General features: G+C 34.8%; 2 protein-coding genes across 2 annotated transcripts in view; both read left to right on the forward strand.

Moving 5' to 3' along the window:
• The window catches only part of LOC142348129 (GPN-loop GTPase 1-like), a 393281-nt gene that overhangs the window by 241770 nt on the left and 124432 nt on the right, over positions 1 to 27079 (forward strand). The gene's annotated exons all lie outside the window — the stretch shown is intronic.
• LOC142348125 (uncharacterized) lies at positions 4878 to 24883 on the forward strand. Its single transcript, XM_075399308.1, has 6 exons — positions 4878 to 5119; positions 18825 to 18919; positions 19475 to 19612; positions 20109 to 20294; positions 20695 to 20779; positions 24010 to 24883. Exons 1-6 carry the CDS (start codon positions 5093 to 5095, stop codon positions 24130 to 24132), a joined length of 654 nt encoding a protein of 217 aa, XP_075255423.1. The 5' UTR covers positions 4878 to 5092; the 3' UTR covers positions 24133 to 24883.

The following is a 27079-nucleotide window of genomic DNA, read 5'->3' on the forward strand; positions in this document are numbered from 1 at the left end:
TTCGTGCACTGAATTTTCAACCGTAAAATTGAAGGGGGGTTATCAAGCTTTCATTTTGCAGTTACGCACTACAACCATAATTTCAGCTGAAATTTTGCGGCGCATGCGATTGCTGATATACAATACATATTAAGCAAATCTCAGATATATCCTTAGCTTTTCTTCCCGTTCTTAATCGGAATTATTTTCCACAATTTTCCACAGTCATAGACGGAGAAAATCTTCAGTTTGAAGCCGTAGAAAGATATACAACTTCCCTTTAAGAAATCCCTTTGCATTAAGTATTGATTAAGCCGTTCATACAAACACACGAATATATAAGACTATACGTTGCGCATTAAAGCTTATCCTATATCAAGCGCTGAAAAATAAGGAGAAATTTTCCCTGTATTTTTCAGCACCAAATATGTCCCTTCCTGAATTACAGCATAATTTGCAGTAGCTTCCTTGCTTTTTCCTTTTTGGTTATTTATGTCCAAATTTGAGCACAGTAAACAAGCCATTTTCCCTGCGTGTAAAGCAAACACCCCTTCTGAACTCGTGCAAAATTGTAATTTTCAATACGTGTAGAGATATACAAACACAGCTCGCGAATTTTGCCCGATTGCAATCCTTGCACCCGCGGGGTAAAAACACCCAAAATTTACCCCTGAATTAGACTGAATTTTGAATTGTATCCTGTAACCGGTCTTAACTCCGCTCTTGTACACAGTTTATTCCCTATTAATTGGAATAAACTGAGTGTAATATTTTTGTACTTTTAGTTTTGAGCGGCTTTTGATCAAAACGTTAACCTCAATTATCGGAGCCAAGTTTAACTTGCCTGCTAAAATTTACTCTTTAGCTACTATCAAAAGAGCCCGGCTTGGCTTATTCATTCATAAAATTGGGCAAACTTTATTAAATCGCCCTACCTTTCCGTTGTGCATACAGTTCAAAACCCAATTTAAAACAGGGTAAAGAGTGTGATTTCAGCTGAAATAGTTCTTCGTGTTGCAGTAATTTTCTGCAAACTCCTAAATAGCCCTACCATATATATTTTGGTATACATGTATTAGATCTATCGCAACTTCGGAGATCTTTAAATCGTTTTTAACTCACCAAATAAGTTCTGCCTTAGATTATATTTCTACAGATAACCAATTGTTAGCCTCAGTTAATAATCGTTAGTTATTTATCATAATTGTTATTATTGGAGAATAGTGATTACATGTTAAAGTTTGTTCCGGATATGGACGAGGAAGCGAATATTGGGAAACCAGAAGATTCCAGCTCAGTGAAGCCGGGAGATGACACTGTTGGGAAAGAAAGTGCAGCTAATACAACCCAGGAGGGCGAAAAGGATCGTCTTCAGACAATTCAATCTATCGCGTCATTTAGGATAATAATGAACAAAATTAATCGATAAATTTCTTGAACTGTGGCTCAGATTATAGACCAAAATGACAGATGATGACCGACATAATTTCCGATCACTCTATCATTGCACTCAAAAGTGATCACATTTGCTGCAATCATATTGCTTTAAAAACTTATTCTCATCAGTTTTTTGAAGCCAGAAGCCACCTCTGATCACATTTACTTGTGTTACCAGGAAATTTTAGTGCGGCAGCAGAATGAAAATTTAATCTTTGTGATGTTTGTATGATCAACAGGAAATCATGTGTTATCCTGTTAAAGAAAAACAACAAGATATAATCCATTTCCCCTTAAAAGACCCGTATTGAGGTCACCAAAGTGACCTCTGATCAAACGCAGGATTGTCTGGACAATGGTGATTGAGTCTGATCAGAGGTAGTGTTGGCGAGAAATCAACTAATTTGTGACAACTTCCAGTGCACCAAAGTCTGATCAGACTATGCTTTGAACGTGTTAAAGTCGTAGAGATCCTGCTTCGATCCACGAACAAAATGATCAGAAGGTGGTTTGAAGGCACAAAAGTCTGACCAGCAGCGATTTTTAATGAATGAAAATTCATTCAAATGAGGTCCAATGAATAAATATTGTGTTTTCTGGCTATAGCTCAAGATTTTTATATCTAAGGAGCTATCAATGAAACTAACTAATGCTTTCAGTTTTATAGATAATGTTTTTTTGATATTATATCTCGATAAGTATCCAAAATTCATCATTTATATTTGATATACGGATTTTTTGGTCAAAGTAGCTATTTCGGCAATAAGTGGAAATTTTTTTTGTTTTAATGAACAAGCAGCAATAATAAGACCAGTTTTGGTCTGGTTGTGGAATTTTACAGTTCAAGATTACAAAGGTGCGAGATTCGAATTACAAAGGTGCGCTGAGCTTCTTTATAAATATATGCTTTCTAATTTTTTTATGCTCGCTACAGACTACAATGATTTCAATTGAAATCTCAAATACTGATAGGTAACATCAACCTGCAAAAACAGGCCATGCATTTTGTCGTCGTTGTTATTTTGTATTTTCGTGACCTTGTCCAACTAACGACATAGCCAATTATCTTCTTTAGCAGTAATCAAAAATTTGTTTACTAATTTTATTTTGAAAATTTATAGTCGTTATGAATAATGCTTATAAAGTTTGTTTTTTTTTTTAAAAAAAAATTTTGTTTGAGATTTTCTGCTTTTATTCTTTATTTACAAAAACAAATCAAACTAGGTAACTAAATGATGTGTCGTTAAAAGGGAAAAAATAACAATGCGACAAAATTGTGGACAAAATTTATTTTTTGTTTGTACAGAGAACTCGTTCTCTTCAACTTTTAAAAAAGTCAAATGGAGCTTAACATAGTATTATCTTTAACTAGTCCTGATTTGGGACCCAGTCGGACTAATGACACGTCCAATTGGCTTCCTTAGCAGTAAACAGTAATATATTTACTGTTTTCATGTGGATTGATTATGGTTGTTATGCTTTACAGGTTTGAATTTTCTTTTGAAAAAAAACAAAGATTTTTTTGAGATTTGCAAATTTCGTTCTTGTTTCTGTCACCTCGTAGCGTAGTCTGAGCAATCAGAGGGGCCATAGATGTTTTGCTTTCAAATAATGTTTTTTGCGTTGAAACTACGAGTTTTCATCTTTTTTATGGAAATTAAAAAAAAAAATTTTCGGTTCTCTTGTTTTTTTTAAACCAATTACCACCTTATTGAAAGTCAAATATCTCTTTAATGGCGTAAAGGGTTCTATAATGGATACACCAAATAATTGCGAACAAAATGTGAGCAAAGTGTTTTCAAATTTTTCAATGTTTTCTATCTCCTCCTTCTCCTTTAGTAGAGTTAAGTTAAAAGCGTGGTTGTCCGGACTCGAAACATTATGTGTAAACACACATTACCGAGGTTACTTTATGTTATCGAATGACTGCTGTTATCGTTATGTTTTGATTTTAAACATTTCGTCTATAAAACTATATATCATTGAGGAAAAAGAAGAAATAAAAAACTCGTTTTCAATTTTTTATTAGAACATTTTAAGATGAGTGAATAGATAATTTTTTGCTCTAAACATCCTTGCGTACTAGCAAAGTTTGCAATTATATGTGCGGAATTTTATGTTGGTTGCTTTGAACTAATTGACTCGCAGTTATGTTTTGAAACGTCTACTATCTATTGTAAAAGGTGTTTTTAATATTAGTTTAGATACCGTTGCACAGAACAGAAAAGTATGTGGTGTTATAGTTTTTTGCTCGCTGGTTATGCCGAACACATGAGTCATCAAATTAACTTTTACGGTAACTGTGTTTTGGTGATAGTTTTTTTATTTTATTTGAATATTTTTGTGCAAATACTGAAAATCTTTTTTGTCAATTTGTTTTAAATGCATTTAACTGGAGAAAAACAATTCCATTCGACAATTCCAATTACATCAGGAGCTTGACTTAAGTCTGGTAGCCGGTAGGACTTAATTACTCCTATCGTCAAGTCACAAGGAGTTTAACAGAGTTTATGTTGTAGGATTTAACACATGACGTTCCAAAGTTCCACCAACCATTTTTTTGCATAAGTTGCATTTTTGACACAACTTGTAAAGCATTTTGATCTTCTCTTTATTTATTTGTATGGTTTCGCCACTATAAGTTCTCTAATTAATAAATCAATTTTGTTGATTTTTAGTTGCAATATTTAACTTCATGAATTCATTTGTAAAAATTTTTGCATATATTCTGCTATTTTTAGCTGTTTTATCAAAAAAGACTTATAAAGGTTTTTTCCTGAGTAAGAACGAGAGCACGGTTTTGCTAGAGTTATCAAAGGAAAATTAAATTCCTTCCTTAAAAATAAGGTGCATTCCTTATTTTTATTTGCTCCACTCACTGTGGGCTTATTACAATTCAAAGAATTTGAATTTTATTGGGGCGCTCTTTTTTTTAAATCTCTGTTCACACATTTTCATGATTTTTGAAGTCAAATTGGAGTAGTGATTTTGGTCACGCCGAAACAGGAAGTGGAGCGAAAAAGCGAGTGGTTTCGCGGCGTAAAATTTTTTCACTCTAATTTTAAAGTAGAGTGAGAAAACGGTGTTTGAACAAAATTTCGCTTTCTCGCTAGTGGTTTTTTGTTCACATGCGGCAATTTCACTCTGATTTTTACTGTTTTTTCGATTTTTTGGATTTGATTTTTTTCTAAATGGTTTTCCCAATCCATTCATAGTCCGTTCTAGGTCTAGTTTTCTGTTTAGTCAATGAAAATTCTTTGAATTGTACGTCAGGACTTGTCTTGCTATGTTATTTAATTTCTACTCAAAAAAAATAACAAAATCTTAAACTAGCATGACACATCACTTTTCACGTCTTTCCATCCATAGTATCATACTATGCAAGGAACCAATGCTTTCAAAGGTAATCTCAATATTATATTTACATGAAACATTGACAGTTGCAAATTAAATCTTTTTATTTTATCTGGCATGATTTTAACACAATTATTTCGAATCGTCTGATCTTGGCCAAATACAGGATAGCTTCTTAGCTCCCCTGCCTCCAGCATCCCCTCGCAAGTCGAAGCAGAGTGACGAAAAATCCGCAACGATCAAGTCCAACTGCTCGGATAAATCTGGTTCGGCTGCCAAGAAGAATCGGACATTCAAGAAGACAGCAATAAGTGCAGTGTTGATGGATGCTGCTGATAGTGATGATGAGGTATGTCAATTCGGTGAATTCACTACTCACGTTTTTTAAACTGTTTTATCTAAGCAGAGTAAAGTGAAACGACAATCGAGAGACCTAATGGAAATGGGAAATTTTGTCAAGATACTTTCGATTTTGCTATCAGCGCAACCAAAAAGTCGTCTGTATCAACTTGCAAAATCTTTGAAACTAGGTTGATGTAATCGAGATATATCATTGCCATACAAAAAGTTATACTAAATTTGATGAAAAATATCTGAAGACACTTCATAGTTTCAGGAACCTTTTTGGTCTTAGTCTTTTAAGAATATTTGCCTACCAAAATCTTGTCACTAAATTTTCCTGGACAATTAGTTGATTTTTAAAACGAATTCTGCATCTGGTCGTTATTTGAGTCCAAGATGTGCCTAAGCTAAGGTTTAAGTTAATGCAAAGAATGTGTAACGAAACTTCAGCGAAAGATTGTATTGTGTACTTATACTAGAGGGGTATGGTTGCGAAGTTTAAACTTAAACTTCTGACTCGATGGTCTTACTCCTAGTATCTTTCTAAGCCTGATAAGTCTCATGAAATTTTTTAAGGATTTAAATATGTAAATTTGACAAATTAATATAGTTATAAGATTTGTATAGGATAGGTAAAAGTTTAACATAGATAATTTACAGCACTAATGGTATGATTATAAGAGTTGCACTTAGAGTTATTAAATCTAACTTGTAAAAAGGGAAAGGATCGGAATATTTGTAAAAACGTTATTAACTTATCAGTAACTATTTATCTCTCTTTTAGATAAGTACTGATTTGAAGAACACCTCTAACTATTCCTTTGTTGTAATAGCTGAGGAATGTTTAGCAATTCTTCTTTGAATTACTTTTGTTTTGAGATTACTTTTCTCAATTTGGAGATTTTAAATTCTCAGTTTCTCTGAGTTGTTAAATCTTAATTTCTCAAAGTTAAGTTAGTTAAGCTAAGTATTCAACATAAGCATTACTTTAGTACATCACGATCCGGTTCCTAGTGGGGGTGGAATGAAAATCATAGCATCAATAAAAAGGTACGCATGAAATAAAAATTTTTATAGATATAAATGTTAAGGTTTACAGATTATAGATAAAAACAAGTTTTTTCCTCTCCCCAGCTCAAAGAGGCGAAAAATGTTCGCTGCCTCGAAATTCTCCATTACGATAGTCACGTAGTTCTGGCAGCAGGCTGTCGTTGCGCTGCTGGAGTTGAAAGTTTTTGTATCTTTCCTATAGAAAACTCTGCTCGAGGTTTCGGATGTAACTGTCTTCAGAGTTTCCTAAATTAGCAGTGAGAAGATAGAACGGGACTGACAAAATTTGTTTGTCAATCCCTAAGTTCTTTGCGCGATAAGTTTTAGTTTTGGGGTTGTAGGACACGAGTTTATACAGGTTAGCATGGTTCTGGAGCTTATAATTCAAGCTCATGTCATACTTTGGGTGTCCTTTGAAGCTGGGGTTACATACAAACTGCTCTGTCTTCATTTGGCGATGAATCTTGTCTTGTATTGTTAGTGGTTTGGGCAGGATTGCTGCCATTGGTGGTTGGAGCTGCAATGGTCCGGGTTGTGGTTGGTGTTGAGTTTGCTCTGATGGTTGTTCAATATCTTGTTGCTCATGTAGTTGTGTTTCCACTGTTGTCAGTAGATATTGTTCTACAATGTCGGTAGGGAGTTCCAATGGAGGCTGATCTTCTAAGATTTCGTCAAATGCTGGTAGAAGAAAGTCGTTGTCATCTAGTGCTATGTTCTAAAGAAAATTTTATACGAAAGGTTATTTATAGTTGTAATTAATTAGATTTATTTAGACTGGAGAGGTGTAGAAATCATTATTGCTAGATTGATTTTCTCTCTCTTGTCTAATTGCCTGCAGCTCAATTTGTATAGGAGTGTATATGTTCATAGTCGGTTCTTTACAAGTTGGGGCTTGTACTAAATGTTCTGAGTCGTCTCTTTCTTTGGTAGGACGAAATACTGAAGTCACTATGGACTGGAAAAGTATAATAAAAGTGGCTGATAGTATTACTTTTCAAAACTCATTGAGGCTTCTGTAATTTTGTGTATCTGTAGTGCTCGAATGATGCAAACTACAATGTCGATTATAAATTTCACAAAAAGGAATACAGCGAAAGTAATTCCGCATTGCTCCAAATAAAAGTGTACTCGGCGGAAGGCTTTTATATACCGGTTGTGTACGAATTGTGACGAGAATAGAGAATCTAAATATTTTTTTTCTGTAGTATAGTAGCTGCTATAACCAATAGGCTGGCTTTTATTATGTTGAATCCCAACTAATTCACGAGAAAACTCTTGCGCTGCGTCTTTCATTTCGGAATTCAAAGTTACTTTGTTCCAAAATGCAATCATGTCTTCTTTGACATGAAAAGAAACTTCCTGTGCGTTTTTAAATTTCATTGAAACCATTTTGTATTTCTGATTGCTGGGTGCAAATAATGCTGGTCCAGTGACTTGTGTTATACTTGGAGTTAATTCGATCCAAGAGTTATTTTTTTCAATATCTAGTTGAAAAAGATTCTTTTGTTTGTTGTTACATGGTTGTTGTTTAAGAGTAGTAAAGGTTTGCCTGCTAACCGGATCGATAAAACGAACTTTATTTTTATATAACACGGGTGTCCTATCATAACAAGTATCAATCTCTTGTAAAGGCGAATAAAATTTTGGACAGTGATAGAGCCAGGCTATATTGCCGTTTGTCTCTGGAAACATAAATCTGTTATTTGTTAACAGAAAACCAGCCATCTTAGGGCTGAGACGCGAATATGCAAGTTGTGTATTCTTAAGTGAACGTTCTAGTTCACAAATTTGTTGTATAATATTTATTTCAGAGAGTTGTAGCCTTCGGAAATTAGTGTTCTGATGACAGTCGAATTTAGTATTCAAATGCCCCTCCTAATCTATCTCATTTTGGGAGATGTTAAGCGAACTTATTGAACTGTTCGAAAGTTTAGTAATTCTATTTATAGTAGGTAGAGGTTCGAGTGCCTCTCCTGTATTCATATGAAATCCGCCTGTAATTTCAATATTTAGTTTGTCGTATGGTGACGGATAAACTATATTATTGCTATTGCAAAGTGGTTGAGGCTTATTGTACACTTGAAATAGAAAGTTTTGTTCTTTCCCTCATTCTTTAGAGATAAAATAATTATCTCCTCTTTTTATCATTTTGCCTTCAAATTGTTCTCTTACAGCGAACAAGCAATTACCTCGCTTCTCCCAGCTATAAGCATGGGGGTCAGTTGAAGTACTTTGACAACCGCCTTCTGATAATGTGCAAGGCAGGGGAATATTTTGCCTGTTATTTACTGAACCTCCCCGCAGGTTAACATTCAAAAATGTATCCTGCATATATGTTTCAAACGTATCGTGAATTATCCAGCCAGAATCGTCACATTCGTTTGGATTTTTTCCAATATTGGGACCGGAATTTTTTATGTAAGTTGTTCTTACATTTAATTTAATCGGAACTTCTTTTCCGTTAATGCTTAACTTATTAGTTAATCTAGCCTGCCTACACTGTTCTGGAGTTAAATCTACGTCTGTGGTAATTGTGCTACGTTTTGCAATTCACAATTCCACTAGCGTTGAAAAGGCCGCAATACCACCTAATGCTTTGGTGGCTTGCTCTACACATAGTAGCTTCTCATTTTCTTCTATAGAAACGGTTGAAAATTTGTCCCTTGACTTTTGAAATTTCAACATTTTGTGGTTCAATTTTACAAGGAGCGACTTTGTTTAGTGAGTACATTTTGTTAGAGTCCATAAGTGAACAATCGTAGTGAGCGACCTTTAATGATGTTGCAGTTTTTGCATACAATTGATGGTGAGCGGCGTTTAGATTTGTTAAAATTTCGGTATTTGGTTTTTCACAATTTGCATGAGTGATATATAAAATGAAAGTTGCCGTCACAAATATTTTTTGTGATATTATCAGTATAATTGTTTTTGCAAAACAGACAAAACAGAAACGGAAAGAGCAAAAAGTTTACCTCAGTGAAATTTCTTCTGGGATTTTCGGTTTTGATAACTTCTCCCTCCTCGGGGAACAGAGATTCAATTTCTGAATTCATTTTTAAAAATCAATTGTGGAGTATTTGTAGATGAGAGTGTGTAGATGTGGGTTGTATACGATAGATTCAGAAGAATGAATCGGTTCAGTATGATTGAGAATTTATAGTTTTCTCAATGGCAGTTTGGCCGTCCGTGCGGATGGCAAAATACTGAGCCATGATTGGCTAATTGATCTAACGGCATTTTGTCATTTTGTTGATTAGTATATTTACGTAATTTATTGAGAGCGGATTATTATCCGCGCAACTGGCGGAACACTCAATTCTGATTGGTTGAGTGAGGGTTGTCCGTGAAGACAGAGTGAATAAGAAGTTTAACTGGTTGGAGTGTATTTCTATTCCTGTATAAATAGAGAAATAATCTTGGTGTAATTCAAGTCTAACTCTAAGAATGATAAACAGAACTATTTTAAATTTGTTTAAAGAGGCAAATTATTCTGCCTTCGAGTGCTTAGATTTGGAGTTGCATGCCAGAGAGATGAAATTTTTCCTCTTTGAGAAATATATATCAACTCGAATTGTCCTCTCTGAAGAGGAATTTTATTCTCTGCGGGTTGCGCAGGAATATTGTACAAATAATAAAGACAGAAATTTATTATAATATGCTAAGATATGTCCTGCTATAGTGCAGTACCTCAAATGTTGGTTGGGGGAAGAGGTAAATTTTTGGTGTTACAATTGTTTTTGGGAATATAGTGAGGTAAATAAAAAAATTTTTTGAATTTTTTAGTTCGAGCGTAAGCTAACAGCACCTAACCCTGAGTGCCATGAAGAAATGATGAACTACGTGTTCGAGCTTTGGCGAGTGTGGTGGACCCCTGAGACAGCAAAAGCTGCTCAGCAACTATATGGGTTGGCTGTTGTTATGGGGCACGGGCTTCTCTTTAGAGAATTTACTCTTACCCGAGAATTTATTAAAATAATTAAAGTTGCTAGGGCTCGACTACTATAATTTTTGTAAATTTCGGATTAAATGTTTTTATAATTTGTTTGTTTTATTTTTGTAATTTCGTATATTTTAATAACAACTTTGTATAAAAGAATTATTTCTTTTGAACCTTTGGATTTAAATCTGATGGAATTGTGTTTCCATAGCGTTTAGGTTCAGTCCGTGTTCTCTGCGGTCTGATATCAAAATAAGTTGGGTTAGGATTAGGTTTGGTTTTTACTGGATGGGGGGTTGAACTAATGATAGGGCTAAATGTATGAGAATTGGACGTAGTACTTTGTGAACTACTTTGAGTGCTAAACAAATTTCTGGTATGTAGTGTACTTTCATGATCGTTTCTATTTGTTTTGTTTGGGCTGTTAGGCGCACTCCGGCACGTGTTAACAGTAGTTGAGTATTCAACTGGTTGCGGTGATGTTATTTGTTCAGCCTGATTATTTGCGTTGTTAATAATAGGCCACGGCATATATTCCGGGTCATCAATTGTTTGGTGATTGAATCTGTTTATTGATTACTGGTTGAACCTGTCATAGTAGGCCTGTGAATCATCATAGTTAGTACTATAGTCCTGTACTAACTTGTCTATTTCCTGTTCTTTAGGAAAGTATTCTACTAAGTGGTTTCTATGCACTACTTTCTTTTGTTCAGTTGTATCGTGAACAACATCATACGTAGTGTTAGTAATTTGTTTAGTTATAGTATATGGTCCAGAGCGCAACTCTAGTAGCTTTTTGGATTTCAATAATCCTTTAGCGTGATTCTCTAGTAAAATTTTACGACCGATTTTGATTGGTTTACACAATTTAAATCTATTCCTATACTCGCGTGCTTTGTTTGTAATTAGCCGACAGCGAGTATACGGTTTACTATATATACTTTTGAATTCATTTTCGCGTTGTAGTATAATACTAGACAGTCGATTTTGTAACAGTTTATCTATCTTCTCGTTCTTACAAGAGTTTTCACAGTGAGTGTGTAGGGGAGGTCTTTACAATACTCTGAAATACAATTCCGTCTGTTGTCCCGAAGTTAGCCAAGCTTAAGGGAAATTGGAATTTGCGGTTTGATACCGAATACTATCTCGTACGGAGTATATCCTGTACTGTAGTATATTGCAGTATTATGCGCAAAAGCAAATTGATTAGTAAGGCTGGCCCTGTTTGATTCGGTGTCGTTGATAAAACTGCGCAAATAATTTGTTATTTTTTATTTTGTACTTCAACCTTGCCATTTGTCCAAGGTGAGTATGAGGTCCGTGGTTTTAATGTAAATCCGAATTCGTGCGTCCAGTACACAAAATCATTACTCAAAAATGCAGTACCGTTGTCATGTACTAGTTGTTGGGGGATTCCGAATCGTGTAATGTATTTTTCTATTAATTTAACAATTTCTTGTGCATCGGCGGTTTTTGATGGGTACGCTTGTATAAAACGAGAAAAACTATCTACTCTAACTAGACAAAATTTCTTCTGGTTACTCCAAGGCCTAAATGGACCCTTGCGGTCTATGTGTATTGTGTGAAATGGGGTTGTCTCTAACTCTCCCCACTGTTCTAGGGGTGCTTCGTTCAGATCATGTCTTTGTGGTTTATTCTTTTAGCAATCCAAGATATCATGTACTAGCATTGTAACCCATTTGTACTTTCCGGGCCAATAAAAGAATCTATTAATGTTGTTAAATGTACATGTGTCTCCACGATGCCCACTTAGCGGATGATTATGTGCTAACTCAAAGCACTTCATAAATAGCGATAGTGGAACACATGTTTCTGTATTGTATAAACTGTTCTCGTCTGGTGTATTGTAACATAGTAAGTCATATTGTTCATCGAATAGTAGAAGATTAAATATATTTTTGTATGCACGTAGTCCTTTACAGTGCTTAATTGTACTTGTGCTCGGCGGTTTTTTGCCTGCCTTGAGCCATTGGCGAACAGTTTGTAGAACAGGATCGTTTATTTGTTCGCGCAGAATTGTATCTGTGTCTAGTTGAGCTTGTTTAGTAAACTCTGTAAATTTTTGGTAGTAAGTCTTTACAAATTACTTTAACGACTTCTGTATGTAGAGTCGTCGGTTCTACAATGTCACACTTATGCGTACGTTGCTTGTATTCCTCCTTCGCTTGTTCTAGTTCTTGTATTAAAGATATATCTATATTTCCGTTTTGCAATTCTAACCAGTCTTCATCGTCAAGACCGTCATCTACTGCAAGTACCTCTTAGGGTATTTCTTCATATGTGTGATCGTTAAGGCTTTCTGTAGATACATTTTCCGAAGACATTTTTCTTATTTGGTTTATTTGTCGTCCATACCTGAACGAGTCGGCAATATTATATATTGCACTACATGTCTGTTCTATATCGTCACTTGCGTCGTTAATACTAAAATCTTCGGCGGTTATATTTAGTATTTTCTTTTTCTGTCCGGGTATATAATCAATTACCGGATAGCTAGTATTTGGGGATGCTTTTTGTTCGTCACAGTGTAACATTGAATAATTTATCGGTTTATAATCCGATGTGTAGAAGTGAAATCCTTTGGGACTGTTTGTGTTCAATTTGGAACTTTCTTGCTTCTTCTTGCGGGATTTGTCTATTAAGTAAGTCGGGGAAAGCAAGGTTTTTACCTTCAGTGTGTATTATCTTTAGATTCTGAAATTTAGTAAGCACGGCTTGATACTTAAAGAATCTATGTGATAATTGTCCGCGGCGAGACCAGAGGAATAGTATAGGTCTGTGATCGCAAAATAGATATAATGGATAGGGGAGCCCATAATGTAGAACCCGTAGGTTTGTAATGCTGATATTATTCAGCACAGTTCTCTATGCTGTGGGGACATTTTCTGCTCTGCTTTATCGAATACACGGGAGTTTGCAGAAACAATTCGTTTCCCTTCGGGGAACTGTTGTATTAATATACTACCAGTTCCTAAGTTGGAGGAGTCAGCATGTATATGAAAGGGATATTTTGGGTTGGGGATAGCGACGGAAATATCGTGTACAAATTTTGCTTTCAGTTTATCGAATACTTGTTGGTGGCTATCCAGACATTCGAAATTCGTTTTGTTCTTGACTAAATCATATAGCGGTTTTGCGTCAATATGATGGTTTATAACATAATTTGCATAAAATCCCATCGCCCCTAATACGCTGAGGACGTCGGTTTTCGATTCTGGCGTTTTCAAATTTTGTATATCGGCAATGCGTGAAGTTATTGGGCTCAGTGTCCCTTTTGAAATTCCATGCCCGAGAAATTTCACTTTTCGTAAGAAGACCTTTGTTTTATCCGGCTCAGCTTTTAAATTTGCTTTTCGCAGTAGTGCATGGTATTCACGTATTACTGTGAACATTTCTTGTTTATCTTGTGCTTGTAGTAGTGTATCGTCAATATAAGTAATTGCTTGCTTTTTCTTTTTGAGTGGTCCAAATGCATAACCCATAATTTTACTAAAGAAGTTCGGAAGCGGTTTTAAGCCGTAAAATCCGACTTGATAGGTATATTGACGTCCACCTACAATAAAACTAGTTAATTTCTGAGTTTCTTCTGTAAGGGGGACTTGACGATAAGCGCACGACAAATCACTACTTGTAAAATATGCTCCATTTACTCGGGTCATTAAAACTTGTAGTGGCTCGAGCGGCCAGCTTGAGTTACTTGTATCCGTAATTGAGTTGAGGTAGCGATCATCGGTTACAAGTTTTACATATTAGTTCGTAGGCAATATAATAATTGGATTTACAAACCAGCTATTCAAATCGTCGTGCTCATTTAGCTCGCGTATAATTCCGGCTTGTATTAATTCGTCCATTAACGCTTCTAACTTGTCACGCAAATGTAGGGGAACTTTGCTTGGACGTTGCTTTTTAAATTCGCAATCCTTTTTGAGGGGTATACGAAATTTTTTTTTCGTGCGCCCGATATCATACTTGTGATGGACTTATACATCCTCATCATCTAGTAGAGCTTTTAGGAGCACTCTGAATTCATCTTCCGTTAGATCACTCTGTGTGAAATCAAACTTTTTAAGGTACTCGATATAGCGTGCATAGTTTTCACTTGCATCTTTTGGTCGTGTATCAAGTCCTTCTTGAACAACTTCATGAATAATGAAGTGGTTATCTTCAGTTGTTCTGAACTTTGGGAATTGTTCAGTGTTATTGGTCTTGCATAATATTTTTGCATCATTTGAGAAATCAGTTGCTACTTCAGCATCACTTTGCATTTGTTCACAATTTCATCGCCTACAATTCCAAATATCTTTTCGATGCTTTCATCTGTGTATTGTGCAGAGGACGGCATTTGACTAATTTCGGCTTTACTCACATAAACATAATTTTTAATTCCCGAAGAATTAAATACATTGTATAGCAATGCAGATATCTCAGACCAGTCCATTTTGTCTAATCCACATGCAATTTTTTGCATAGCTATGCTTCTAATGTTCTGCAATAGAAGTATATTGCGAAGTTCGAATAGTGCGGTTGTAATACTCCCAATAGTCGGTATACTATTATATTTTTCTTTAGTTATCAGACTAAAGATTTGGTGTCCGAGGCTAGGAGCAATGTATTGTAATACGTTTTGGTTTATTGTTTTTCCGTCACGATCGCTCACTTCTACTTGCCACTTACAATGTTCTCTCAGGTAGTGGAACTTTCTACACACCATGAGTGCAAAACTTTTGCTCATAGCGCAGTCTTTAGAAATTGTATGTACAATAGCCATACTACTATTGAATATTGACTGTTCTTCGTGGTTAATATAATTTATGCAACTATCGGACTCATTCGACTCAGCGTCTTGTACTGAGTTAACAACTGTACTGAGCATAAAACAATTATCTTGTTCTTCATACTTATTTAATACTGAGTATGCGAACTCACTACAATCACGTATGTCGAATTTGCGCGTGTCACGACTTAATACTAGATCACATACAGCGTACCCGATAATACCTTTATTAATTGTAATAGGTTGATTTTTTGTGGTTTTCTATTAGTATAGGTAGTGTTTTCTCTTTTTGTGTACAGACTGTGTTAATAAACACTAGTTCTGTTTTTACTGTATTTTTGTGCGGTAGAAAAGAAGTGCCCTTGGGGTAACATAATTCAGTGCTTTGGTGTTTGCACAAATAGATTGATCTTGCCTGTATATAAAGTGGCTGGAACGAGATTATTGCTTCTATTTCTGATACTTGTGGATACTGTTTATCATTATTCAGTGTTCCGTAACTGATTACTTCCGTGTGTTCTTTCAGTTTTATAGCAGGAATATCGAAATACAGAGCTTTAAAGAAAATATGGCAGAAATCAACACCAATCAGATTAGATGTTCCTTCTTGTGTAACCAATACTTTATAGTTTGCTTCATACTTTTCGTCAGTGTCCAAGTATGATGTTACTGCAGTATGGCCTAACATACGAATTTGTGATCCATTATAGGATTTTGTGATATTTATTGCTGAAAAAATCCTCATGCTATGGTTCAATTTTTGCATTTCTAAAAATGTGGGGTAATTTATTATAGTACACGTCGAGCCTGGGTCGATTAAGTATTCAATTTCTAATCCACTATTCTTATTTATGTCTCCGGTGGTGAAATAGTACATAATTAGGTAAATCCTAGATTATGGATTGCTGTTTGTACTAACTTTTGGAGACTTTAGAAGTTTAAAGGAAAGAAATCTGCGATAGCATCGGTGTAATTATTTTGGTCATAGTATTCTGTTTGTTGGTTTTGATCCTCTACCCAATGGACAGAGTGGGACGAGCGGGGTTGTTGACTATGATAATTACTACTTGATGCCTGAAATTGATTGGTGTGCGATTGGGGGGATAAGGACGTTGAAAATTTTGATTCTCACGTTCATAATATTGTCTCGCATCAATTTCTTGCGGACTAAACTGGTTGTTCTGGGGGAACTTTTGTTCATATGGTTTATTATAGTTTTTGTTATAGTGTGTATTTACGTTCCTGCGATTGTCATATCCACTGTTAGTATTATTTGGACGATTCTGGGTATTGAAATACGGCTTACTGTTAGTCTGTTTTTTGTAGTCAGTACTGAAGGACGTCTTTTTCTCTTTTTCCTCAGTGATTTCTCTTTTCATTTTTTTAAGTCCTTCATCAATCCTATGTTTAGAGCAGTTAGAAATAGAATGCCCATGATTACGGCAATAGTTGCAAAAGCGTGTGTTATTCGGCCGCCCTTTTACATTGGGGTCTTTAAAAGACACTGAGTTAATAGCGCTAACTTCGTTATTTCTTATTAGGCCAGTAAGCTCTTTAATTTGGGCTTCAGGACTACCAATTTTATCATTTGTCTCTATTACTGTGCCGTCGGTGCTAACAGTAAATGTTAAGTCTTTTGTTATTAAGTGGTTTTGTATTTCGTCCCATGTTTTATCCGGATTTTCTACCCTATATTCATGCGCTTTGCTTTTTAGTGAGGGGGGCTGTAAACCTATTATGGCAAAGTCAATATACTTTTGCTCCCTTTGTCTCTGCTGCACTGTTCTTTCAGTGGCAATTTGGCCAGGGTCAGTTAGTCGTGCGGGTATTTTTTCAGGCCATCCTCTATCAACAGCATGCTTAATTCGGTGGAAATAATTTTTAATTAGTTCCCATTCTTGTCTGGAGGCACTTTCCACTTCTAGTCGATACTTAAATTGATCACGGCTATCAGTGAATCTATATATGAAATCTTCTTTAATTTGGTCAAGATTTCTTGTGGGGTCTATAGTATTGAACCACTCTAATGCGGTCTCTGTCAGTAATGATCCAAATAGCGCTTTGCGTCTATTTTGGTGATTTGTTAATGCGGCAGCATCTGTAGGTAACGCTGTGTCCAGGGAGAAGTTTATTTTTTGTTCTACCGAACTCCAAAATTCATTTGCGTTTTGTCTGTGATCATTTCCCGAGAAGGTAACGAGTGACATATTCGGATGGTAGAGAGGGGTATCAGTAAGTGTTCTTACTAATGTAGTGGTACCGGTTGTTCTAGTACCAGTGCCACCAGTACCGGTGCCACTTCCAGTTACTCCGCCTGAGGCCGTTAACTTGTTTTATTTTAAAAAATGATTACATTTCTTAGAAGATAGAATATTTATACGAGCCTCACTGGTCGCACCAGTTTATACTAGAGGGGTATGGGTGCGCATTTTATACTTAAACTTCTGACTCGATGGTCTTACTCCTAGTATACGCTATCTTTCTAAGCCTGATAAGTCTCATGAAATTCCTTAAGGATTTAAATATGTAAATTTGACTAATTATTCTAGTTATAAGATTTTTATATGATTTGTAAAAGTTTAACATAGATTATTCACAGCACTAATGGTATGATTATAAGAGTTGCTCTTAGAGTTATTAAATCTAACTTGTAAAAAAGGAAAGGATCGGAATATTTGTAAAAACGTTGTTAACTTATCAGTAACTATTTATCTCTCTTTTAGATAAGTACTGATTTGAAGAACACTTCTAACTATTCCTTTGTTGTAATAGCTGAGGAATGTTTAGCAATTCTTCTTTGAATTACTTTTGTTTTGAGATTACTTTTCTCAATTTGGAGATATTAAATTCTCAGTTTCTCTGAGTTGTTAATTCTTATTTTCTCAAAGTTGTAATTTTTGTTTTTCTATATATAGTTCTCAGAACGGGATAATTCCCGTTCTGCTGGCTGGACGGTAAAATGTCCGTTTGGCTGAACGGACATTTTATGCATTATGAATGGTTCAGCTAATTGCATCATTCTATTTTTAGAATGATGTAATTTGAATACTTAGCTTAGTTAAGCTAATTATTCAACATAAACATTACTTTAGTACATACTCCTTCGTAGTTCTCTTCAGCTACTAGCATCTCCGGTCCTCTTCGTTTGAAAGCATTATCGAATAAAAATTAGAAAACAGAATATGGAAATTCCGATGAATAATTTGGATAATTTTGTGACCTGGATGACAAGATGTTCGATGATTAGTAATCGGAACTTCTATAACGTATGACGGCAGTTTGCGAATTATTTTAAAGTAGTTATTAATTTTTAGTGTTTTTTTTTCTTGATAACAATAATCTTTTGCTGGGTATCTCTTTTTAAGTATCTTTAAACTGCTTTAAGCCATCACTAGGTTGGGCTTTTCTAAATCTGAGTGACGTGTTTGTGTTGAATTAATTGTATGTCCTTATGTTCTGAAATCCAATTTGTATATATCGCACTTCAAGATATTCGTTCGCTCATGTACTAGTCGAAAGTTTAGTCCACTTTCTCTAATGTCTATTATTCTCGCATAGTTTTCCTCAATTGTTATAAAGTTTGCTCTCTACTCATTTTGCTTTGGTTGCGATCAATTAAATTGGATCTCAGACATAACTTTTCGATACTTCGCATTTTGCTGTCTTGTCACTATTGCTAGTATAGTTAACCATCTCCAGCGTATAAACATATTGGCACGAATGCCCACTGTATAAGTTCACACAGAGGCAGAAAAAGGTTGCCGATTTCAATAGTGCCTCATGGTGCGCCTTTTCCGCTATGATCATAAGATTGAAACTATCTTTGACCTTACTAGTTGCAAGAGATCTGTATATCAACAATTCAAAACAAACTCTTAACCCGGGTTCACCTTAAATATGCAATGTCTTTTTATATGTTTTGTGATGTAGGTACCTCTGAAGTATCAGATAGCAAAGGCAGGCAGCAAGGCTAATTCTCCTACGGAAGATGGCTCCAATATAAAATACATCGAATTCCTTAGCAGGTGAGCCGTTATATCCATTTTCAATATCTCAGTGCAATTTTTCCTAATAATATTTGCTGTTCTAATTGTATCCATCGATAATTGATTGAACAGTGTGCAATGACAGCTCGAAATTTTTTGTACTAATTGATTGCATTAGTTCAGTTATCGATTATGTTACCAATTGGAGAAAATTTGTCTCGACGAAAGGAACTAAATTGAAGCTTTCTTCGGTTTATAGAAAAAAGTTTCACACAAGCAGAAGCAAAAAAAATCGAATTTATCATCTGATTATTGTAGACTGATGGGATTGTACCTAACCCCGAGGCTTGTGATCACTTCTTTTCACGGGTCAATTCACCTTTATAAGATAAAATTCACTGCCTATTTATGCTAACTGTACACCAGGAGTGTGGAACAATTACAAACATAGAACGATAATGGTTAAAAAGAGGTAAAAATCTACTGTCACATCAAAATCTGACATAAATTTGGAGTGAATACTGTCAAAGCGTAGGGTATATATAAAATCATTGGCTAATTGTCATGTGATTTGTTTGTTTGTGTTGTGTGTAGGTTCTGCAAGCAGTGTAAGAGGAAGAAGACCATGTACCAGTCTATGGGTAGACTTCTCAACAGGATAGACATATTCGCCCTTCTTGTGCCCCTCTTCATATTCGCATGCATACTCTCTGTTGTACCACTGCTCATAGGGTCAGTATGCAATGTTTTTTTTCCAGTTTTGTCATGTACCAGCAGTCGAAAACCGGATTCAGACTTACAAGTCTTAGACAAGACCTGCACAAGACTGACATATGTAAAAAGTGACATAATCATAGTTCTGAATCAGTACTGAAATCAGACTTGCCCAGTACTGAAATTGACTTGACGTTAAGTGTATTTTGTATTAAAATTTATATAATAATCCAGTGGTTAGCAAAGGATTCAAACTTTACGACTCGAGCAGTTATTCGGCGCTATTACAGGTACCTATTACGGGATCCTGTTCTACTGAACGAATCAATGTTAAAACGCAAACGTTCTAATTTGAAAATTACGAAACTCATCAACAGCAGAAGTCAGAATTCAAGAAGTTCGTATACTGATAGCCAGAAGTTTTACTTTCATTCCTTTCTCTTTACACTCTCATCTTCTTTGACAGAGAATTTCACCATGTACGGTATAAAAAAATGGGCTAACTTCTTTTCAGCTACTCTGAGTTGAAGAGTGGTTCTTCTGACTGCGGAGGAGACAAAGGCATGTTGATAGTGACGACTGTGTTTGGCATCCTAACCCTCTCCTGGCTGGCTCTGAGACAGTCTCTCGGACTGACCAAAATGTCGGCTGACTACGAGAGGATGGCGCAGAACTACACACACCTGGCGAATCACATTAGGTTCCTTTTTCAACAAGTATTAAAAATAGAGACCTTGTTTTAATCTATCCGAACATGGTTTTAATAAATCGTATGTTTAAACCGCATCAACCTTTCTGCAAACTGGCGTTTTGTTAAACAGGATCCTTAAACTAAACTGCCGTTTCCTTAAACAAAAGGAAAAGATCCAATTTAAACTTTTCACCAACTGCTCTTGGAGAGATGATAGAAACGATTGAAACTCTCAGCTGAAGCTACGTTGCGGGTTCCACTTGTCAAAAATGCGAAAATTGAATTTGTGCGGGTATAATGAAGACATTTTCTCTAATCGGATTAGAAACTAAAATCAAATGGCTTCGAAAGAACAGAAGTTAACTTAGTTATGTTCCAACAGAAAGGATAACTTGTTCAATTTGTGCAGGTCCGTGCAGGTGCAGTTGCAGTCTGAGATCTCAGAGGCCTCCATTGACCTCGTGCTGCACCATTTGGACAAGTTCCACCAACAGGTAAACAGTTCATGCACATTTCACTCATTCAATCACATTTTAGGCATAGTAGAAGAATAATTATCTCAAAATTAGCTTAATGAAACTTCAAACATAACAAACATACGAGATATTGGGGAACTTCCGAAAGTCACGATTTTTCAATGTCAGCGAAACGAAGCTGAGCGAGACCCTATTGGAGGCGACATTGGTGTTTTCATCGTCATCAAACTTCCTTCAGAAGTACTGATTTTGAAAGCTAGAGGGAACAAATATCATAGAGTAGCGGATATAAAATTAGTGAATTCCGCCAAATATTCCTGACTTTCTGCAATTGCTCGCAAAAGCGCATTAAAATCTTTTTTTTTTTACAAATATCTCTAATGCCAAGGACCGGCGAGTTTTTTCTCAGTGGTAAGATATTCTGAAGAAAGGTCTAAAGGGCAAAAAGGAGACAGCGTGCTCTTCTTAGAGAATTAAAGCGTTTTCTTAAGTTTCAATATGAGAACTAAGTTTATATGTTTCTTGAAAGGAAGTCAGCTGATCAGTCTAAGAACTAATTTGAACTAATCGTTTCCCTATCAAATGAAAACTTTCTTTTCTTGTTATATCATATATTTCCAAAAAAATATTTCCAAAAAAGAAATTGGAATCAGAATGAAAAATTTTGTTGGTCGAACCACGGACTAGTGGAATTGAAAACACATAATGGTAGTAAAATTCAACCAACTTCTCCAATTTCTCCCATTATTGTGCCAGACTGGGGGTAGGATGTTTTCTTCAAATGCTCGCGACTCCTTTTTTTGTCCCAGAGTGAAGTCTCAGAGAAAAAAATTATCGGTCAAAGTTTTCGTATAAGAGATTTTGACTAAATTTTACTCTTAATCTTACTCAGGACAGTCACATATTTTGATAACAAAAATTTTTGTTTTCTTTCTCAAAAAAAGCTACTCAATTTATTATTATTATTATTATTATTATTATTATTATTATTATTATTATTATTATTATTATTATTATTATTATTATTATTATTATTATTACTATTATTATTATTATTATTATTATTATTATTACTATTATTATTATTATTACTATTATTATTATTATTATTATTATTATTATTATTATTATTATTATTATTATTACTATTATTATTATTATTACTATTATTATTATTATTATTATTATTATTATTATTATTATTATTATTATTACTATTATTATTATTATTATTATTATTATTATTATTATTATTATTATTATTATTATTATTATTATTATTATTATTATTATTATTATTACTATTATTATTATTATTACTATTATTATTATTATTATTATTATTATTATTATTATTATTATTATTATTATTATTATTATTATTATTATTATTATTATTACTATTATTATTATTATTATTATTATTATTATTATTATTATTATTATTATTATTATTATTATTATTATTATTATTATTATTATTATTATTATTATTATATCTAATGCGGGACTGTTTTCTGAGATTTGAATTGGAAGTCAGTTGTTTGTTTTCACTTGAACAAACATAACATCTGAAAAAGTCAATCTTGAAACCTCGGTTACCACGTATTACGAGGTAGTGTCCTGGTCGGTAACACAGGTCAAAAGAATTTAGAACGTTGATGTTTATGTTAAAAATGGAATTTACTATTTGCAAAATTTAGCTTGTCTTCGTAGTATTCATCTAAACAAAAGTATACAGGGAAAACAGAGATTAGCTAAAAATGTTTTACTTGATTGGCATGTGAATAGATCTTGGTCCCAATCCCGGATGTGACTTCCTATTTTGAGTCTTGGACACATGAGTATATTCATGATCATATCAATTCATTCATGGGAACTAGGCGAAATTGAGTTTGCTTTCAGTTTATTTATAAAGTTAGATTCTAATTGTGAGAAAGAGAGAACTTCGTTGAGAGATTGATTGTTGGTTGATTAATAAGATTAGAATAGCACCACATCAAATTTCAATCATTCAAAGCTATTCAAAGTTACCGGCTTTGTTGGATAAAAAGCAGCAGAGTTTCATCTAAGTCAGGTACTTTTTTATCGGTTAATTCAGGACTTTAAAAAAAAATTTCTAAGTCTTGATCATATCATCACAGGGAGAAATTGATAAGTCTAAAAGACTGAAAACTTTTGTTAACTTTCCATATAAGCTGTTTTGTACTTTGTCGATGTAGCAATCAATTTTTTCCCCGCTTTGATTTACTGCTGTAGTGCTGCGTTTTTGTTAATCTTGCGTCCCAGCATAAAAAAATCCCAAACAAATGTGATTTTTAAGATTTTGCCTTAAATTTTTTTTCACTCATCAGCTGAGGAAATTTTATAATCCTTCCACTTTGTAGGTATAAAATACGCTATCTGTTTGTCAATTTCATTTTTTTGTGTTGTACTGTGTAGGGCTCTTGACGCAAACAGATGGAAACCATTTCAATTCATTGATATTACGATCTTGTTTTGAAAGACACATTCATGTGTTCAGAAATAGTTATCAGGTGATTTACCTTTGGTGTATGTCAAACCAAGCTAAAGGGCTTCACTGAATTCTAAATTCTATTTCCATTAGCCAAAGCGTGGGTTAAATTGTTAAACTCAGAATAAAATTACAGTTATCTACTGGCAAATTGGGAAAATTTTTTATTCAAAGGATCGATTACACTACTGGCCATTTTTTGTCGGAAGAGCTTAAGATGGATGGTATTTTACCGTGAAAATTTGCCTGAATACTCGTTTCACAGGTTAAATTTATATACTCATTTTTTGTTATGTGGCACTCAAATAAAATTCACATAAAATAGCATAGACGAAAACAATCAATATTCATTTAATAAATTCTAAAATAACTTGATCAAACATATTTTTTGCATCAGCTTACTTTAAAGGAAAAGCATTACAAGAAAGTTGTAGTAAAAAATGAGAGAAACTCATTCTCTTTTTCATTCTCTTTGGATTGAATATGAAAATTTTTTAAACAGTCTATCAATTTCATTTAAGTAAACCTAACCAAATAGTTTTTATTCCACGGATCTTACACCTTAGAGTTCCCATGATGCTATACCCCACATTTTAGTATATACGGGAAGTGTGTTAGTGTGTGTGTGGGGAGGGGTGGGGGATTTTTTTGTCGTTACATTCACACTAAGCTGGGGGGGGGGGGTCTATTATGGAGAAGAGCCTTATTCGATTCAATAACTTGCTCTCTTTAGGTGAGATCGGAACGCGATAGTCTGAGCAAGGCTCCTCGATGGGTGAGAAAACGATTCACAGACTTAGTGGCTGAGGAGGAGAGAGACAGAGACATGTACGAGAACATGAACAACTTCGACTAGTTACATAACATGATCGTGACGTCACAATTAAGTCACTTGATCTGACGAAAGATCTCACGTTTTCGGAAGAATTCTATAGATTCTTTGAATTGAACAAGTTTGATTACCCTAACAGAACAACACAATCTTTTAGATGCAACGGATCAACTAAAACGACAAATCAATAGTTATTCAAGAGTTCTCAGTTGAATTTCAGTTCAGAAAAACTGATTACATCAACAGAACGCATTCTTAATTAACTGAAAGGACAGGTTAATATTTTGTTCGCACGCTACTTCTAAATAGGATTTTGGGGATACATTAAAAACCCCAATACAAAAATGAAAACGTTATCGGGCATTTAATGATTTCTCGGACTCTTGTATTGTTACCAGATTAAATTGAAAATTCTTTTCGGATGAATTGTTGAGAGCAATGTTTATTATTTGTTTCTAGATCTGGGCTATTCGACTGCTGATATTCTGAATTTGCTTGCTTATTATTACCGGACATAACAAAAGATATTTACAAAGTTACAATTTAGAATTACGATTTTGTACAGCTTAAGAATAACTTTTCTCAGGGCTTCGAAAACAAAAACTGTTATTAGCTAAAGATTTTAACAATATTATTCAAGTTCATTTTGTACGTTGATGATTAACTTCGGTGTAATTATATGATTAGTATTGCATGGAAGTATTGTAATGGGTTACATAAAAATTGATTGCGATGATTCAATGCTTTAATCAAAAGAAGATACCTTCATATAAAATTTTTCTGAAGAGAATGCAGGTATGTTTTATCTACTTATTTTGGAAGGAACATATTTGCTCCCATTCTTCAGAGATCAGTTCAAAAACCCTCATGATCACCCGTATGCAAACAATCAATATACACAATCAACGAACGACGGGAGAATTGTTCTCAAACTACGAGAAGTATGTTTCGGCAGCAGCTAGCTTGGGTTTAGAGAGAGGCTAGCTTAGGTTTAACTGAAGTAACCGAGTTGAAATGAGTGGGTCTAAGGGCAGGGGGTAAAGGGGTTGAATGATGGAGGGGGAAGAGGGAGGGGACAGACAGAGTGAAGGAGAGGGGAAGTTGGATTGGGGTCAGATGGACAAAACTTCCAAAAATCCCGATTCGAACATGAACGTGAGACTTCTCAGCAGATTCAGGGAATGTGCACTTAAGACTTGTTGAGATCAAAGAGCCGCCGAGAGCTTAAATTCTCTCGGGGATTTACTAGTTGCAAGTTTAGCTCTTTCCCATTGTAGCCCCCCGTGATGAAATTATAGCCCCCATTATGGTATATTTACCTTGGATCTTAAAAATATTCACCCACTAAGAGGGGGGGGGGGGGCACAAACGGAAAAGGTTCTTTGCCCTGATGGGGGTATAGGTTATCTGACCACTAATCTGGGGGGTGGGGGGGGGCTACTAGTCTGCGGTGCCAGAAAGTTAAAATGCCTAAAATGCAAGAATTCTCTGCATACAAACATATAACTGACTTCCGTATAGATTACGTAACTCTGGTTAAAGTCACAGAACCTCTAGTGTTTATTCAGAACCGCATAGTGGTTCAAAATGTTCAGCCAAAATTTCTAACTTCCGAAGAGCCACGTAACCTTGCTTAAAAGACGCAACGTGCACGTTTCAAAATTACGAAAGCCATTGAAAGTCAACTTCTGACATTTCAATTTCTCGCACTGCAGATTTTCGGCATCATTTAACGTGCACGTGCGTGTTTCACGTGAACTTCTGGCATCTTTAAACGTTCAAGTTGCGTCTTTCAAGCATGATTTCGTGACTATGATAAGGTCACTCACTTTGCAGTTCTGGCATATTTATATTTTGGAACGCTACGCAATTCTCAATCAATACCCGAGTTTCGTATTGACTTCATCAGATAGTCCTGTATAATAACCCCCAATTTTTTGGGTTTTCCATTTGTAATACCCCTCACCTCAAAGCGGTCATATAACGGGTAGCATATGCCCAAACAACGGCAAATATATAATAATGTGGGCTATGAGTTTGTCGAACTTCTATAATGTGAAAAATGACCTTCCGCCACCTTGTAGCTAGAAGTAAGAGATAACCTTGCTGTGGAAGCTGGGGAGGGGAAGGGTTTGTGCATGATTGAAGAAACTGGACATAACTTATGACTAAGCTCTCTACTTGTTCAATGTAAGCATAGCAAGAGATATGGGGTCTTTCCCTTTATAACCCCCCCCCCCTCAGTTAAGTGGTCAGATAATCTATAGCCCCCCAATCATGGTGAATATACCATAATGGGGGTCTATAGTTTCATGTGTGCACAGTAGACTCTGAAGATATAAATTTCATCAAATGGTATAAGCAGTTTTTTAGCATATCTTCTGAATTTAAACCATGATCTAAATACCAATCCAATATTTCACACTCAAATGCATAACTACATTTACCTGTATTTTGTATCATCAGCATTTCTTTTGGTTTATACTTTTTGCTTATGCTATGTACCTGGTATAATATTAAGTGTGTTAGATTTGTTTTGTCTATTCAGGAAAGATCGGATACTTCCATGTCCTTTTATAATTCATCAGTGTACTTTGTATCTTTTTTATAAACGTAACTGAATTTATCGGTAATATTTATATACTTAAGACCGCCTCAAACACGAAGTTCACAATAAAGTAATAGTTGCATCATGTTGCAACAATGAATTAAAATCTGAGACTTTAGGATAACTCTCGTCCAATATAATATAAACAACAACAATATGCACATTTTTACACCCTACATTAGCACCACTCTCTACCAAAGATAATACGCATCTAATTCCACATTTTCCATCTTTCCATATTTTCTTTATAACACTCAAATAATTGTTTTTGGTTTAATCGACAATCACAATTTAAGCCTGGAGTTGAGTATGTTCAACAAAGATTAATTCAAAAATGTACACATTTTTTTCATTTTTTCGATA

Source organism: Convolutriloba macropyga, chromosome 10 (assembly GCF_964194025.1).
Source record: "Convolutriloba macropyga chromosome 10, txConMacr16.3, whole genome shotgun sequence".
Taxonomy (NCBI): Eukaryota; Metazoa; Xenacoelomorpha; order Acoela; family Convolutidae; genus Convolutriloba; species Convolutriloba macropyga.

Excerpts from the sequence above, each read along its gene's own strand:
- LOC142348125 (XM_075399308.1), top strand. The coding sequence starts at position 5,093 with ATGGATGCTGCTGATAGTGATGATGAG. Across the intron at positions 18,920-19,474 it reads TACATCGAATTCCTTAGCAG|GTTCTGCAAGCAGTGTAAGA; the intron begins GTGAGCCGTTAT and ends TGTTGTGTGTAG. Across the intron at positions 20,780-24,009 it reads TGGACAAGTTCCACCAACAG|GTGAGATCGGAACGCGATAG; the intron begins GTAAACAGTTCA and ends TGCTCTCTTTAG.